Here is an 18,384-nt window from a genome sequence, read left to right on the forward strand (position 1 = left end):
AAAATCACTCAGAGTGCAGATAGAAATGTATTCCAAGGGTTACGTTGTCTAAGTAAGTACTGCTGTCATCAAGAGAAAAAAGTTAGTAGGCATGGAGTAACAGATGGATAGGTGGGCGGCTGGGTTTTTCAGATACAACATTTTAGCAACCACAGAAAAGTATGTGAAAGACATTTAACTTATTTCTGTTACTGCATTTCTCCAGAACTATATCTGGAAATTAAAAAAAAGGAAGTTCATATGGTATTGAGATTTCATGATTCTGGTCTCATAGAGAAAAGCTTCAACCCACGCTGCCTGAGTGGGATGATTTAATTCATTCCTCCACCATTGTCCATTGTGGTTTTCCTGCATCACACTAAATGCCTTTGTGAAGTCAAAAGACAGAGAGACAAAGAAAGGAATACCACTGAGCCAATATTTTGAAAGGTGTGTCAGTTTAGTAGCTACCTAACCCGGACACAGGAGGATACAGTGAATAAATAAGCAAATACATGAAGCCTCCTGGATGACTTCATAATTATTGGTCGACCTGTTTGGCTACTGAACTAATATCCACAGTAAGTAAACAACAGTGTTAAGGGGTGTGTGTGACAGGACCTATCCCATCTGAGGGTTATAATAATATATAATAATAATCAAGAACATTTAATATCAGAAAATTACTTTTGATACTTAAGTACAGAAAACATCAGATACGTTAAGACTTTTACTCGAGTAATGTTCTAAAAGGTGACTTTAACTTCTACCAAAGTCATTTTCTGGGAAGATACTTGTACTCTTACTCAAGTATCATTTCAAGTACTTTATACAAGACGGCCAGGTTCATAAGTCTGCTTCCTCATCCACAGGAAGCTCTGCAGCGTTATAACCCCAGAGCGGAAATGCTTTCTGTAGCTCTGCCACATCGTGACATGTAGGAATCAGAATCATTGTTAGTTTTTTTTTAGCAGGAACTAACTTTAATTAGAATCTATCAAGACCCCTGGGGGTGTCTTTAAAAGTATAGCCATGATTCCAGCCTCAAAGTTGAATAAACAAAATGTTGGAGCGCAGGAGAAACAACTTGATTGTTATGTTATATAACTGAGAGAAAGAGAAAGTAGCTTTTTTTGTCTGATTCTACACTTTTCCTTTTCCTTTGATATCCAGGTGGGGGCACGTGGTTCACCTCAACACAATAATATATACAGTGCCTGAATTGGACCAAAAAAGGGGCCAGTACGCTAATTGAGCAGTTGCATGACATGATCATTGATCATGTGTCTTGGATATATTTATATATAGGCTACGTATATCTTGTAGGGGTATTCCCGAAAAGTCGACTCTATTCGATCTAAGGAAGCTGATTCGACTGTCCAATCTCACAGTTGAATCGTCAGTTTCTGAAAATGTTTTTATGACACAAAGGATCATTCCATTCGTGCTATAGTTGGGTTGCTAAATATCTGATTTAACATAAATTTGCTTGGTTTCTCCTAATAACTCATGCTATATAGCCTATTTTGGTATAAATATCAGCCAGCCTATTTTTAAAACTGTGAAAAACTATTAGAAGTAAGGGTACTCATGTGGGCAAAAATCAGATGTACCGGTACTTGGTACTGGTGAGTACTGGCTCATTTCAGGCACTGTTAATATACTAAATATTTAGCTTATTCCCTGACCTACAACTGTGAGATGGGGTGGAATCTTGGTTGAATCTGGGCTTAAATGACAATAAATGTAATACCAGTGTTGAAATGTAAATAAGTACATTTACTGTACTTATTTACAAATAATAAAGTACTGTACTTAAGTACAAAGTTGAGGTACTCATACTTTACTTGAGTCTTTTCTTTTCATACTCCACTACATCTCAGAGAGAAATATTGTACTTTTTACTTCACTACATTCATCTGACAGCTTTAGTTACTAGTTACTTTATTAAATTAATTAAAATGAAATTAAGATGTTTGCACACAAAACGTATGAACTTTATAAATACAATGCTTTATTATAAATTAAACTACCCAACAATATAACGGCCTACAAGTATGGTTGAAATGATTAGCTGATTAAACACTCAAGTGTCTATAATGTGAGGATTTTTCTGCATTGAGTACTTTTCCTTTTAGTACTTTAAGTACATTTTCCTGATGATACTTACATACTTATACTTAAGTAACATTTTCAATGCCTGGCTTTTACTTCTAACATAGTGTTTTATACAGTGTGGTATTAGTACTTTTACTTAAAGGAAAATTCCATTCAAAATGAACCTAGGGGTTAATAACGCATGGGTACCGAGTCGACCGTTCGAAATGTTTGAATACTTCTTCCACCACTGTGTAATACCAACTAAACTGAACTGTGAAAACTTATCTGTGCACGACAACTGTCTTTTATCACCAAAGAACAGAGGTTTATTTGGGGGATTTCTAAAAGGCTGAATCCTGAAAACATTAGCAACCCAGGGCAAATGTTGAAATAAACACACACACACACACACACACACACACACACACACACACACACATACATACACACACACACACACACACACACACACACAGACAGAAACTATTAAAGGCACTATATATACACAGCTTTTTCCTTTCAGTTTTCATTTATGATGCATTGCTTTAACTTTTTCTGGACATTTTGTGCCTTTACTAGATAGCCAACAGTAGAAAAATACCAGTAAAATTAAGAGGGAGAGAGAGATGGGGAACAAAGTCGGATATGCAATAAAAGGTCTCCAGCCAGATGCGCACCGGGGATGTTGCAGTTCATGATCAGCCCTAGGGCACACTTACATTCATTATTTTGAATGACATTTAGCTGGTCTGGATATCACTTATTTTTTTTAATTAACTGGCTGCTGTTGCTGCTGGGTCCAATACATCATAAGCCATTATCTTACCTGCTCTGAGCAAGTAGAATGTATTTTAAAACTTCCAAAATGAGAGGTATGAGATAGCTAGGGGGGCAGCGTTTGAAAAAAAAAAAAGTCATATAAACAGTTTGCCAGGTTGGATGTCTAGACTAGAAAATGGGGAAAGTACCTGAGCTTTCTGGATGGCTCCTAAGAAGCTTTGTGCTGGGGAGAGTCGTGTATGATGGGCTTATAATGTTTTTATTTATACATGTTTATTTGGTTTATTGACTATGTTGTTACTATTTTGTTGAATAATCAGGAATATTGTAGTTACTGTGTCATCTTTTCTTGATTTTTGTCTGGGTGGGTGGTGATGACGAAGGGGGGGGGTGTTCATGTTGCGAGTTGTTTGTTTTGTATGTTGTTAAAAAATAATAAAATTGTTAATCACAAAATGAGAGGTATATAAAAACCCTCAGGTGTTTTTTCAATCTTCTCACAAGCATCTGGAAACTGTTTACTAGATATACAATCAGTGGCCACTTCATTAGGTACACTGTGTTACAGGCTAATGCAATCTAATACAACAGTCCTGCCATAACACCTATCTTTACGAAGCTTTACGAATGTTTTGTGTAAATTTGAGACTGTCGTCTCCCGAAAAACGCCACCATATGTCCTTTGTTCAAGCAACAATTACGACTCATATTGACGTTCATAGCATGTAGTAGCGGAATTTATGGAACAAAGTTACGTTTTGTCACATGCTGACCGGAAGCAAAATAACATAAAATCTACATCGACGACGTTTCACTTCCGGGATTGTTCAGGTGCTGCCGGAAATTCTGCCAAATACCTCTAATTTTCGGCCTAATGTCCGTCACCTTCCGCTGTCTTTGTGTTGGCATTCTAAACTCCGGTGGATTTATGAGGACTATGGTTAACTGCTCCTCAGATCTCTGCAGGGTAAATCCAGACAGCTATCTGTTTAATCTGAGTTTTCTGTTGCATGACTAAAACAACTTTTGAACACGTTCCACCAAAACAAGTTCCTTCCCGAGGCTGTTTTGCAGCGGCAACGTCATTGAGTCCGGCGCTCAGCGCTACCCAAGACGATTGTGATTGGTTTAAAGAAATGGCAATAAACCAGAGCACGTTTTTCTCTCATCCCAGAATGCTGTGTGGACTAACCAGACCCTCCTTCGCGGCGCTGTGGAGGAAGGTCTGGCAATGCAAGACTACATAACCGATTACCCAAACCACAATCTTTTTCTAAACTTTAATGGTAACTTTGGTATTTTTCAACCTGGACCCTATTTTCCTATGTTTTTGTGTCTAAGTTATGATGGGAACTATTTTTTTTTTTTTTAAATTGGTTCTAGTATTAAGCAAAACCGCTGCAGTCGGGAGCTGCGAAACAAGCTGCAACATAATGTTAATGGCCAATTGAGACACTTTAAAGGCCCAGTGTGTAATGGGTTTAGTTGTTCATTATCAAAATCTGTGTTGCCCGTTCACAAACTTGTCCTTTCTCATGAATATTTACCACCACCATCAATTCCAAGTATTCCTTTTGGCTTGAAATTTTACATTTGCATTCGGATGAACTGGGGTAGACGCTCCATATAGTTAGCCGGTAAGGGACATACAGGACATACTGCGCCGCCTTTTGCGTTTTCGCTGTCACATGATAAACTCACAGGTGCTGCTAATGCTACTAATGGGTATCGTAGCTTCCCGGCCCCGGCAAATTTGAAGAAGGAAACATGGAGGACCACACGTATTGAACGTGTGGTCTTCTTCTTTGCCCAGAAAAAGAAAAAGGATACTGAAAAGAGCAAGAGACCGGCGTCATCAGAAAAAAAGAGTGAAGGCTACCGTAGCTGTAATACGTACTTTGAACTGCGTGGCGCGAGAGTTGATTGCGATATATGATCTCAACCTTAGATGGGAGAAATTCCTACACATTGGCTCTTTAAGACACTAGAAAGATGAAGTTATTTTGACTAGGCTGTCACCATGTCTAAAGGATTTCAATGGAGTGGTAGAATTATATGATACCATTTTAAACCAGAACAGCTTTTGAGGCATTCTCAAAGAAATCAATAGGACAAAAATATCAGTTCAACTAACACAGTTTTTTATTTAAAACTATCATCAAAGTGCACAGCACTGACTGGAATCCTCAGAAGAGCAACAATTTTCTCTGCACATAAATTGTGACATCTACAGAAGTATTTTTTTCCTTTAAGTTTTAGAAATGACACTCATCAAAAAAACTGAAAAGTTCGAGGTACAGAACACGTACATAAACTGTGCTCTCTAATCTCAACCACAAACCAACTTAAGTCCCTTTTTGTAACTGCCCTTAACTTATTAAAGACTATAGGCATGAGGTATTTTACATTCAATACTTCTGAGGTAATTTGGCTCAAATAAATACAAGACTTTTTTGGTCTGTAGCTAAATTATAAAGTAACACTAGTGGGTACAGTGGTGCAAACTCTGCCTCTAGCCACCTCACAACAACATTCATACCCAATATCTCAAAACAAAAAAAATCCTACTGCAGGCTCTCCACAGAAAATTACAGCAGAGTATGCATATTGCACATTGTGTACATACAACATATGGATCAACGTGTTGTACCAATCTCATCAAGGCTCTTACAAATTAAAAACAGGGTATTTCAGGGTATTCTGTTATTTTCAAGAGAAACAGATCACATCTTGTATCTCTTCTTCCCTCCCCCCCCAAAAAAATGACTACACCCTGAAAAACCCATCATCTGTCAAAGCATGGCGCAGCGCAGGTGTAGTGCATGCTGACTTGGTAAGCCCGGTTAGTAATGCTGGACTTTGGATCCTGTAGGGCAGTGATGGCCTGGGTGTTGCCGTTAGGAGTCTGCAGGCTGGCGGTGGAGTGACTGAGGTAGGAAGCAGGCCTGTGGTTAGGGGCCAGGCCCGGCTGCGGAGCCTGCTGGGGACACTGCACACAGGGCCAGTGCAGGTACTGGGCCACAGTGGCTGTCTGGCCTGAACCGTGGTACACCGTCTGGCCCTGTTGCTGCTGCTGCTGGCCGGGCTGCTGGCACTTCTGCTTGTTGGCCTCTTTGACATCACCGTCATGTGCACTGGAAGAAAAAAAAAAAGGAACAAAGAGTTGCACTGCCGATTTGTGAAAAGATTCAGTGCTGTGAGGTTGACACGTGTCTCTTGTTGAATGCGTAGCGTGAAATGTATAAGCTACTGTGTGAGATCCTATTGTCCTTGTGTAATGTGGCAGCATGGATGTGTGTTTTCCAAGGGGTGATTCCAGGATTTTTCAAAGTGGGGTGGCACAGGGGGGGCATAGACAATCTGCATACAGCATAAAACAATCTGCTTAGAAATATTGGATAGGATAGATCTTAATGTAATTCTGATGAATAAACAAACATTAATTGGTCATGTGACAAGGGCTTGGAATATTGGCAGAACAGGCATCCAAGTGACATTATTCTGATCCAATGGAAATCACAATTGTCAGATTCACGACACTCTAGCCCAATCATAGGGCAATCATCTTTCGGGGAGGCTGGTGCCACCCTGTGCCCCCCTTCTAGCCACGCCCCTGCTGTTGTCACTATCCATCCATTTGTATAAGCAGTCATGAGCGTGTACGTTTGCTCAGCGTCGATTGAGCTATGGACGGATACGCACATGAGGAGTTTCTCGGCACATGGGACCAGGTTCTCCCATGTGTAGCCTGTAAGGCGCTGCAGTCGGGGCGGCCATGTAGGAGACAGGTGGAGGATGAGGCGGGAGGTGGCCACGCACGCAGCAGACACCAGCGAGGGGGCAAAACACAAGAACACATGATCTGAGGAGAGAAAAAAACAACACTCCATCACCACATACATACATACATACAGTGAGGAAAATAAGTATTTGAACACCCTGCTATTTTGCAAGTTCTCCCACTTAGAAATCATGGAGGGGTCTGAAATTGTCATCGTAGGTGCATGTCCACTGTGAGAGACAATCTAAAAAAAAAAATCCAGAAATCACAATATGATTTTTTAACTATTTATTTGTATGATACAGCTGCAAATAAGTATTTGAACACCTGTCTATCAGCTAGAATTCTGACCCTCAAAGACCTGTTAGTCTGCCTTTAAAATGTCCACCTCCACTCCATTTATTATCCTAAATTAGATGCACCTGTTTGAGGTCGTTAGCTGCATAAAGACACCTGTCCACCCCATACAATCAGTAAGAATCCAACTACTAACATGGCCAAGAACAAAGAGCTGTCCAAAGACACTAGAGACAAAATTGTACACCTCCACAAGGCTGGAAAGGGCTACGGGGAAATTGCCAAGCAGCTTGGTGAAAAAAGGTCCACTGTTGGAGCAATCATTAGAAAATGGAAGAAGCTAAACATGACTGTCAATCTCCCTCGGACTGGGGCTCCATGCAAGATCTCACCTCGTGGGGTCTCAATGATCCTAAGAAAGGTGAGAAATCAGCCCAGAACTACACGGGAGGAGCTGGTCAATGACCTGAAAAGAGCTGGGACCACCGTTTCCAAGGTTACTGTTGGTAATACACTAAGACGTCATGGTTTGAAATCATGCATGGCACGGAAGGTTCCCCTGCTTAAACCAGCACATGTCAAGGCCCGTCTTAAGTTTGCCAATGACCATTTGGATGATCCAGAGGAGTCATGGGAGAAAGTCATGTGGTCAGATGAGACCAAAATAGAACTTTTTGGTCATAATTCCACTAACCGTGTTTGGAGGAAGAAGAATGATGAGTACCATCCCAAGAACACCATCCCTACTGTGAAGCATGGGGGTGGTAGCATCATGCTTTGGGGGTGTTTTTCTGCATATGGGACAGGGCGACTGCACTGTATTAAGGAGAGGATGACCGGGGCCATGTATTGCGAGATTTTGGGGAACAACCTCCTTCCCTCAGTTAGAGCATTGAAGATGGGTCGAGGCTGGGTCTTCCAACATGACAATGACCCGAAGCACACAGCCAGGATAACCAAGGAGTGGCTCTGTAAGAAGCATATCAAGGTTCTGGCGTGGCCTAGCCAGTCTCCAGACCTAAACCCAATAGAGAATCTTTGGAGGGAGCTCAAACTCCGTGTTTCTCAGCGACAGCCCAGAAACCTGACTGATCTAGAGAAGATCTGTGTGGAGGAGTGGGCCAAAATCCCTCCTGCAGTGTGTGCAAACCTGGTGAAAAACTACAGGAAACGTTTGACCTCTGTAATTGCAAACAAAGGCTACTGTACCAAATATTAACATTGATTTTCTCAGGTGTTCAAATACTTATTTGCAGCTGTATCATACAAATAAATAGTTAAAAAATCATACATTGTGATATCTGGATTTTTGTTTTTAGATTATGTCTCTCACAGTGGACATGCACCTACGATAACAATTTCAGACTCCTCCATGATTTCTAAGTGGGAGAACTTGCAAAATAGCAGGGTGTTCAAATACTTATTTTCCTCACCATACATACATAACATACATTAATTACATACATACATATCATTGCAATATCTGGCATAATAAATGGCACAATAAACACATTGCGAAAGGCTGCGACATATAGCCAAAGACACTCAGAGATTGTTTTGAGTTAGTTGAAAGAAAATATTAGTAGACAACTGCACTTTAACACGTAACTTTTTAAATCAACATTTCCAAGAAAACAGCATATAAAATGTGCTCCCTGTCGCACTTTCTGCCTCCCTGTCACAGAAAGACAGCCAACTCGACAGCTAAAACAAGAGTGCTATATCAACTGAAAGCTAGCTAGTAAGGACATGGACATGGCTAGCCTTAGCTAAAGCTACACTTTTATTGATTTCTCCCTAGCAATTATCTATAATTGAAACATCTCCATTTTTATGAACATCTTGGTAATTCGGTTTGTTATTCCACATAACCCAATGAATTCCACTTAAATCCAGTCATGAAAAGAGAATACAAACCTAGCTAAACTCATGCTACGGCTAACTAGCATAGCAGAGTTTTTGTTTAGACTCTCGTGGAATTTATTTGATTAGTTGTGGTTAAGCCAACTTTTTTTTTTAATACATTTAAATGTATTAAATTACATTTAAATGTATTAAATTGTAAATAAATATATTCATTTCAATATAAACATTAACAGCAGATGGACAGACAGATGAAAACATTTAGTTCCTATGAACTGTAAATTACCAAAATAAACATTTCCTAAAATCACCACATTTTGTCAGTAGATACTGCATTTCCAATTGCATTCTATGAAGATTATCCAAAAGGAAGGAACTTTTGCATAAAATAATCAGCGTAAAAAGACAGCATTACATTTGTATTCGTTACACAGGTTGCAAGCCAGCCTAAAGACTTTAAGGTCTTTTAATTCAGCTGTTTGATGCAGGGAGATACGATCGGTAAGAGCTAAACATTCATCATCATTTGTACACATTCTCAAAATGGCATCATTTATTTTGATTTTAAATTGAGTGAAACTGAAGGCCAATATATACTTGCTTTTAACTACGCATACATAAGATGGCTGACATGTGTATCCTGCATCCCTCTGGAGCGTAGGTTGTGCACGTCTTCAGAAACTACACGCTACATGTCCGCAAGATGCAATTCAGCACATGAACGTGGGGACAGCATGTCATCTGACAGGCAGGTCAGCAGCTGTTCCCCACTAGAGCCCAGGAGGTGGCTTCCGGTGTCGGCCAGGGATGATATGGCCCTGATCTGCCCCCTAATGCAGAGGTCTTCAACGTTTTTTTTAGTCCAAGGACCCCTTAGCTGAAAGAGAGACGGAGCAGGGACCCCCTACTTATATTGTGTGAAATTGAGTTGCATATTAAACTGGGCCTACAATAGCGTGTAGGGTGGCCTTAATGCTAAACAGACATGTAGCACAGTGTAAGTAAGTAAGAAAGTAAAGTTTATTTGTATAGCACCTTTCACAGATAAAAATCACAAAGTGCTTCACAATAAAATGTAACAACAAAATAAAAAAAGAACATTTAAAGATGCAGTAGGTAAGACTTATAAAACTAACTTTCTGTCATATTTGCTGAAACCGCCCCTATGTTCCAGTAGCACTACATAAAGCAGGTAATTTAAAAAAAAATCCAGCTCCTCTGGCACCACCTACAGCCTGTAGTGCGATATGCAAAAATCCACCGCTCCCTGTTCAGATGCTCCAATCAGGGACGGGAGGGTGGGGGGGGGGGGGGGGTGTCTAACTACATGTCAATCACTGTCATGCACATGCATTCATTTTTTCTTGTGGGGGGAGGGGCTTAGGAGACTGCTTGGGCTGATTAGGGACTGAGAAGTTACTAGTTGCTTGGAAGGATCGACCCGCTCTAGTTTTAAACTGAGTGCGGGGAACCACTAATAGCCTCTGACCTAATGACCTCAGGCTACGGGTGGGAGTATGAAGCTGTATCAAGTCAGAGATGTAGGGAGAAACTTGACCGAGCAGAGCTCTAAAAGTAAGGACCAGGATTTTAAATTGAATTCTATACTGGACTGGTAACAGTGAATCATTAATGGATGGATGGATGGCTACCTTAAATCAATGTTAATTAAAAAATAAGACGACTTAGAGTTCATGGAGTGGACTGCTACTGTTTTACAAGGCAGCCATTGAATCTATATTTCGTTATGGCATTATGGCTTGGTTCATTAACCTGTCCATTAAATTAAAATCACAGCTCCAAAACTTTGGCCAAATGCCACCAACTCCTCTTCAGGAGGCGGTGAGGAAACAGGGTCTCAAAATCACCCACGACCCAAATTACGTCCTGTATAGTGAGTATGAGCTGATGAAGCCTTCAGGCAGAAGGTACAGGTTACCAAACTGCAAGCTTAACAGGTATAAATTGTCATTTGTGCCTTTCAATCAAATAAATTAATAATAGATAAGGTGTGTGTGTGTGTGTGTGTGTGTATACTGGCTGCAGTGATGTATCTGTGACTAATACTACTAAATAATATTTGTGGTATGTACCATTATGGTTATAGGATGTGCAATGCCTGATAGGGTAATGGTGCTATATATATATATATATATATATATATATATATATATATATATAGCACCATTACCCTATCAGGCATTGCACATCCTATAACCATAATGGTATATATATATATTTTATATGGTATTATGCAATTGGGCATTGTGCAATACAGAAGTTATTGACCACAGCATGAGTTAATGGGAAATGTGCAATCATTATTGAAGCACTGGATGAGATAATGTATGATTACGTTTCTATGTAGGTTAACTGTATGTTTATTGTGCGTTTGTGTCATTTCTCTCGAATGCCCCAGATGAATTTCTTCTATAGGAGACAATAAAGGCTTATCTTATATTATGTTGTGTTAATTTAAAAATAAAAATCACAAATAGGTCCCATTTATCTTTGCTAAATATGTTAGACTCATGTTTATGTATATTATCAGACATAAACTTTAAAACTTAAAAAGAAAAAGGAAAGATTAAACAATAACTTGGGGCCCCCCTGCAGTAACTCTGAGGACCCCCTAAGGGTCCCGGACCACCTGTTGAAGATCTCTGCCCTAGTGGATATACGTTTATCCTCCAGGTACACGCAAAGTACGCAGGCAAGTATGTCAACAATGCCGTTCGCGCCACCGCTGGTTGTCTATGAATTGTTAAAAAGCTAGTACGTGTGTGTGAAGAGGTCAAAATACCTTATTAAATGCAACTTACCCTGCAAGGAAACCTCCAGGAAGTAATCAGCATACTTGGCCATGAATAGTTTGGTCTTCTCCAGGCAGGTCATAGGCCAGCCATCGTGGAGGTCTCCCTCATGGACGGCAATAGACAGGTAGTATTCTATGAAATGCGCGGCTGTCGGGAGGTACAGGTTCCACTGGAAGGTCTCCAGCAGGAGCAGCTCCATGTGAAGTAAACCCTGCTTGGTCAGGACCAGGTTCATGGAGCTCATGCAGCCCAGGCTGTTCAGGGTCTCCAGCTTGGGCACCCGGTCCTCCCTTTCCTCAAATTTACCTGCAATGAGTTAACAGTTGCAAAAGCATCCCACCATATAGAGACTGAAGGTCAGGGAATCATTAGTCTATATAGAAGAGGTTTCATTTCCGGGATTGTTCAGTCCCTTTTTTTTTTTTTTTTATGTCCATCACCTTCCTCTTTCTTTGTGTTGGAATTCTAAACTCCGGTGGATTTATGAGGACTATGGTTAACTGCTCCTCAGATCTCTGCAGGGTAAATCCAGACAGCTAGCTAGACTAGCTGTCCAATCTGAGTTTTCTGTTGCACGACTAAAAAACAAATTTTGAACGTACACATTCCGGCAAAACAAGTTCCTTCCCAAGGCCATTTTGGAGTGGCACTGTACCTGCGTCCTACACTTAGCGATTGTGATTGGTTTAAAGAAATGCCAATAAACCAGCGCATGTTTTTCTCCCATCCCGGAATGCTGTGTGGACTAGCCAGACCGCCGCAGCACCGTGGAGGAAGGTCTGGCAATGCGTGACTACAAACTTACTGGCCAACAGAAGACATGAGAGCGAGACCATGTGGAGCTGCTGCACCGTGACATCATAGCGGTCCATGAAGAGGTCCAGGAGGTAGACGGCCAGGTGTCTGGCTGCGGGACACAGCCTGAAGCGGTTGCTGACGATGGCTATGAGGTCAGCAAAGTATCGTCTCAGGTTGAGCTGAGGGGACTGGCCTTTGTAGGACGGCAACTCCAGCTCCTGTTAGACACACATAGTGTTTGAGAATTGATTTATTTTATGGTTTTATTTATCAGGGACAATACATATAACATTATCACAACCAGATGTCAAAGATGCAAGGTGTTTAAAAAGGAACACGTCGACTTATTGGGACTTTAGCTTATTCACCGTATCCCCCAGAGTTAGATAAGTCCATACATACTCTTCCCGTGTCCGTGCGTGTTGTAACTCTGTCCGACGGCCCCACCGCCTAGCACAGATCCTGGAGGTAAGCGGCTCCATCTAGCCTACTGCTCCCAATAAGTGACAAAAATAACACCAACATTTTCCTATTTACATGTTGTGATTTGTATAGTTACAGCGTGTACAAAAAACGTCACATGAGACACAGCTATCTTCTAACCGTATATAAACTGGGAAATATATTCTCAGAAAGGCAAAGCACTGCTACTTCTGCTACTTGGGCGGAGTGATATGCTTGCAGCACCTGAGAAGCCCCGAGCAGAGAGTAGCAGTGCTTTGCCTTTCTGAGAATATAGTTCCCAGTTTGTTTATGGTTAGAAGGTGGCTGTGTCTCATGTGACCTTGTTATTTGTACACGCTGTGACTCTACAAATCACAACATGTAAACAGGAACATGTTGGCGTTATTTTGTCACTTATTTGGAGCAGTAGACTAGATGGAGCCGGTTACCTCCAGATCTGTGCTAGGCTAAGCTACCGGTGGGGCCGTCGGACAGAGTTACAATACGCACGGAGATGAGAAGGGTATGTATGGACTTATCTAACTCTGGGGGATACTGTGAATAAGCTAAAGTCCCAATAAGTCGGTGTGTTCCTTTAAGGACATCTAGCCTCCGCTAATTTGCAGTCCTTGTCCCTGGTCAGGCTTTTACAAAAACAACAACAAAACAGTCTACAAAGTTTTCAGAAAATACAGAAAGAAAAATAAATAAATGAAATTCACATAAAAATGTTGTCGCTAAGGGACACCATTAGTGCTCACATCTCTGTTGTTTAAGCCAGCGGTCCCCAACCCCTGGGCCGCGGACCGGTACCGGGCCGCAGAGAAAGAATAAATAACTTATATTATTCTGAACAATGTTTTATTTTGAAAAATGACCGGATTCCCTCTGATACATCCATCTATGACTCACTCTTGACGCTTGTCTCCGTCACGTGATACGTTGCCGCTAAAATGAAACCCACAAGCTAGCAAAATGAGTAAAAAACAAATGTCTTTGGAAAGTTTCTTTACGAAGGGGAAAAGGCCCAATGAGGAGACAGAAGAAGAGCCTACGACTTCCAAGAAAAAGAAAGCTGCATTTAACAGACAATACCAGGAGTCCTACTTAAAATATGGATTTATCGCGACCGTCTCGTTGCAGAGAAACAAGCTCAGGGCTCCCATTGATTTAGCGTTATGGTGAGTTGTATTTTTCATGCACTTTATATTTGTTTTTGTGTTGTATCTTATTTTGAAGGCATGTTTAAACATTACCATAGCGACCAGAGAGTGTTAGGGGGCAGAGAGGATGTTACTCATGTTATGTTGTTGGCGCGATGTTACGAGGACGTTGCTAATAAAGTTGCATACGAGTACACAGTGGATTCACGTTTATTATTATAAATACCACAGTTTTTATGCCGGTCGTATCATTTTATTTTGTGTATTTATCCGCCACACCTTAAAGGCCGGTCCGTGAAAATATTGTCTGACATTAAACCGGTCCGTGGCACAAAAAAGGTTGGGGACCGCTGGTTTAAGCCATAATTTGGCTTTTGTGTTAAACACTTTCAGTTGCGTTTGGGATTTAAGTTCCGTGGATAAAGAATTCCATAACCCCTATTTTCCACTGGGCGCGTCTGCGCTGCGTTTCCGGATGCGTCGCGGGCCCCGCGAGCAATCGCTGCCATTTAAGTCAATGCTTGATAGGAGTGAAGCAGCTCTGTGCTCCACTCCTCTAAAGATACACGCCAGGTCTAGTCTGGCTATCACCAGACTAAGCTCAATCTTTTAAGACTGAACATTAGTCTGGGGAGTCTGCTCTGTATTTTCTACTGCACAAGAGGCGTGATCAACGGGCATAGTTACGCAATTGGATAGTCCTTCAACCAATCAGACCAACGATCCGGGTGACGTAGCAGCGACAGCGGCATAAATGGGTTGCTGCGCTTCGGTGGCCGCCATGTTGAATGTAAACAAAAAGCTGCTTGCCGTCGCTTCTCTATCGTCATTGTGTTAAACCCGCCAATAGCGGATAAGCCAGTTTGTGATTGGTCCCCGCTGATTTGTAACAGAAGCAGGATAGATAAACGCACAGGTTTCCAGCCTGAGCTTCAGGTCGAAATCAAATCGCCCGAAGATCGAGCTGGGTTTACCCAGTCTACGCTAGGTCTATATTTTCACGTAAGCTGCGGGGCGTTCGGACAGCCGGGCAGGAAGTCAAACAGCAAGACTATCCAGTCAAGGAGAGAAAGAACTGACGGATCCTTATCAGAAAAGTTTGTTTATGTTATGCATATATGTAAGAAATGACCAGGACCAACATATCGTCAGATTTTTTATCCATTTAACTGGCATTGTTGTGATTGTAATAATATGTGATTTGTTGCGGTTAAGCTAACTTTAAAAGCACATTTAACATTTAAATGTATTGGATTGTAAATGCATGTATTATATTCATTTCAATGTAAACATTAACAGCAGATGAACAGACACAGGTGAAAACGTTAAGTCCCTATGAACTGTAAAAGATCAAAATAAACTTAATTTCCTAAAATCGTCGAGTTGAAATGGGCAAAAAGGCTAAAAGTACACATTTCTTGAGTAGACACTGCATTTCCAATTGCATTCTGTGAAGATTATCCTAAAGGAAGTTACTTTTTGCATAAAATACTAAAGCGTAAAAAGACTTCATTACAACATTTGTATCGGTTACACAGATTGCCAGCCAGCCCAATGGCAGAGGTTGGTTTCAACACTGAGGGTGACACTAATAACTGGAGGGGGTTGTCCCCCAGAACATTTTTACACTTAAAGCGTAACTCTCGCCAAAATGCAACATAGGGTCATTTTGTGAATGTACCCGAGTCAAACTTTAGTTTAAAAGCATATTTAGAACGGAAGCGCCACTTTTAAGATGTACCGTATTTTAGTTTTTCGGTCAAATGGCCTGTCCTAAATATGCTTTTAAACAAAAGTTTGACTCGGTTATATTCACAAAAAGACCCTAGGTTGCATTTTGGCGAGAGTTACGCTTTAATTTCCTGCATTCTAACGCATTTTTAGGCAACAATTTATAGTGCAAGTGTCGTTATTTATGTAAAAGGAAATTATTATTCTGCTGTATTGTTCAAAACCTTCTGCTCATTCAAAACACAGGAATCATGTACTGTACATCTCAACAGTCAACAACAAATCCATAAGCGCCTTTTAAGTTTAAATCTACATAAAAGACATTTAAAATCACAAGAAATCACATCCATATTTTTCACCGTCCTGTTGTGTTCCTTAAGTTTATCGGTGTTTTAAGCCCCCAACATCTAGGATTAGGCAATGGTTATGGTTAGGGTTAGGGTTAGGTGCCTTGGAAGGAGACGTTGGGGGCTTAAAACACCATTGAGCGTTCCTTAACCAAGGTAGCAAAAGTAGATACAAATATTGTTTTCCGTGCATGTTTTGAGCCCCCTGAATGATTATATTTTTACCTCTTGTGGGGAACAGGTTGTCTTTCAAATTTTTTTGAGGGGGGGCATATCACTTTCTCTCAACTTTTCTGCTGTGTGTTGCGCGTACCCGCTCGCGGTGTGAAACGTGTATCTGCGCTATTCTTGCGCATGTAGGGAACCTCGTGAATTAACCTGCAACATGTCAGCCGTTTGGAAATTCTTCAGCGTGTGTGCAGAAGATAACAAGTTTGCAATATGCAACATCTGCAAGAAAAAAGTAGGGAGGGGAGGGACGACCCCAAAAACCAAAATCACATTTTTTTTAGTTGGATATTGGATGTGTATATAGTTCTATTGTATAGTGATCCATTATCTGTTCAAAAAATGTTCTATGTTCTATGCAAAATGTTCTATTAAAGAAAAGATAGAAAATAAATATTTGTGTGTGCTGTAAAGTGGTTAGAAAAAATGAAATCGGAATCGGCTAACATCGGTATCGGCTGGCCTAACTCAAAGAAAATCGGAATTGGCCTAGAAAGTTGTAAACGGTGCATCTCTACTTTAAACCCTGTTAATTCAGCCGTTTGATGCGGTGAGAGTTAAACCTGTCATTTGTACACATTCTCACATTTATGTTATGCATAGCCTATATTTAAGAAATGCCTAGAACTAATATATCATCAGATTTTTAATAGGTTCAACTGGCATCCGCCTCAAAAATCTGGTTTTGGTTGCTCTAACAATGTTTCTCAAATGGGGGTGTGGGGGGGTGTGGGGGGGTACTAGTACTACCCCTAGGGGTACCTTGGAGTATTGCAGGCAAAATCATACTATAATAACGAATGACTTTATTGATGGAATCTAAACATTTAAAATGTATGCTGGCATTTAAGTGTTTTTCAGTAACAAGGTTGTTGTTTATCCTAGTAAATCAGACACTGATGGCGCAGCACTGTGTTGTACCTTTATATACCTAGGCTTTTTTTTTAACCAGAAATGTGATAGATAGATAGATCGATAGATAGATAGATAGATAGAGCTGTTCATGGGGTACTTGGATAAAAAAAAAGATTTCAAATCGGGTACATTATTTAAAAAAAAAAGGAGAACTGACGTTACTGCTCTAACACACACGCAAAAACACAGACATCCAATAAAAAGAACACAGATTCAGTGGATGGCTAACGTGAGACGATAAGTAAAATAGCATGAAACAAAGAAGTGTGTTATGCACGTAATCGAAGCATGACACAAGACAAAATCCCTTAAAGTATCCTATTTTTCCATGATTGTTTCATCGGTCTACTGTGGCAGCCATCACTAAAGTTATTTAGTGTCCGACTCACTTTGTATCGTAGCGCCTTGTATATATCTGCAGCGAGTTGTCCTTTCCACCATTGGTCCTCTAGCTCCATTTAACAGGGCTTTGGAAACGTCTGAAAAGCAATACATGTGAAAGACAATCAAACACTTCGCGCTAAAGATGCTCAGCACATGGAAAAGCTGAAGTATCGGAACTCGCAAAAGCCGCATAGAACTGTTCACGCTAGCGGATCAGGAGTTGGCACCGTGATCAATCGCCTAGCTGCCGTTCATTGGATTTTTCCGAAACTAGGAAATTAAAAAAAAGTGTTGACTGTTCAAAAGTGGACACTCACCAAATGAGCACATGTAGTAAATATTACGGGCAGTTTTGCTGAAGTAAACTTCAATTCAAACTAGCCGTGACATGCTTTTGCTCACACTCATTGTTGTAGTCAGTGTGAGACTGTTCAGCTCAGCACGAGTTCACAAAACACTAGTGCTGCCTTCAAGTGCTATCGGAAACACAGAGAGCCGAAAAGTGGTGTTTTTGCAGGTGGAAAACACAAAGCTGGTGGTAAAACAGATGCATATACTACTTTGTTTTTGCTATAAGGCTACATTAATTTCACATGTTATGATGGTTTGATCTTGTCTATGTCACTCAAGTACAAACGTCATCATACAAGCTTGATTCATTGTTGGGGGGTGGCGGGGCAGCAAAGGGCCGCAGTTCGGAATCGAACCCGAGCCGCTGCGATAAGGACTGAGCCTTGGTAGGCTACATGAGGCGCACG

General features: G+C 40.8%; 1 protein-coding gene across 1 annotated transcript; it reads right to left on the reverse strand.

Moving 5' to 3' along the window:
• Positions 1–4,979: 4,979 nt before the first annotated feature.
• Positions 4,980–18,099, reverse strand: ccnj (cyclin J). Its single transcript, XM_031296869.2, has 6 exons — positions 17,944–18,099; positions 17,632–17,721; positions 12,422–12,632; positions 11,623–11,922; positions 6,562–6,721; positions 4,980–5,993 (listed from the first exon to the last, which is right to left on the reverse strand). Exons 2-6 carry the CDS (start codon positions 17,698–17,700, stop codon positions 5,645–5,647), a joined length of 1,089 nt encoding a protein of 362 aa, XP_031152729.1. The 5' UTR covers positions 17,701–17,721; positions 17,944–18,099; the 3' UTR covers positions 4,980–5,644.
• Between the last annotated feature and the right edge of the window lie 285 nt (positions 18,100–18,384).

The sequence above is a fragment of the Sander lucioperca genome, chromosome 15, assembly GCF_008315115.2.
Source record: "Sander lucioperca isolate FBNREF2018 chromosome 15, SLUC_FBN_1.2, whole genome shotgun sequence".
NCBI classification, from domain to species: domain Eukaryota; kingdom Metazoa; phylum Chordata; class Actinopteri; order Perciformes; family Percidae; genus Sander; species Sander lucioperca.

Bases quoted from the DNA above. Each gene is read 5' to 3' on its own strand.
- ccnj (XM_031296869.2), bottom strand. From the start codon at position 17,700: ATGGAGCTAGAGGACCAATGGTGGAAAGGACAACTCGCTGCAGATATA. The intron at 12,633-17,631 runs GTGAGTCGGACA...TGTGTCTAACAG, and splicing joins ACAAGGCGCTACGATACAAA to GAGCTGGAGTTGCCGTCCTA. The intron at 6,722-11,622 runs GTAAGTTGCATT...TTCTCTCCTCAG, and splicing joins CCTGGAGGTTTCCTTGCAGG to ATCATGTGTTCTTGTGTTTT.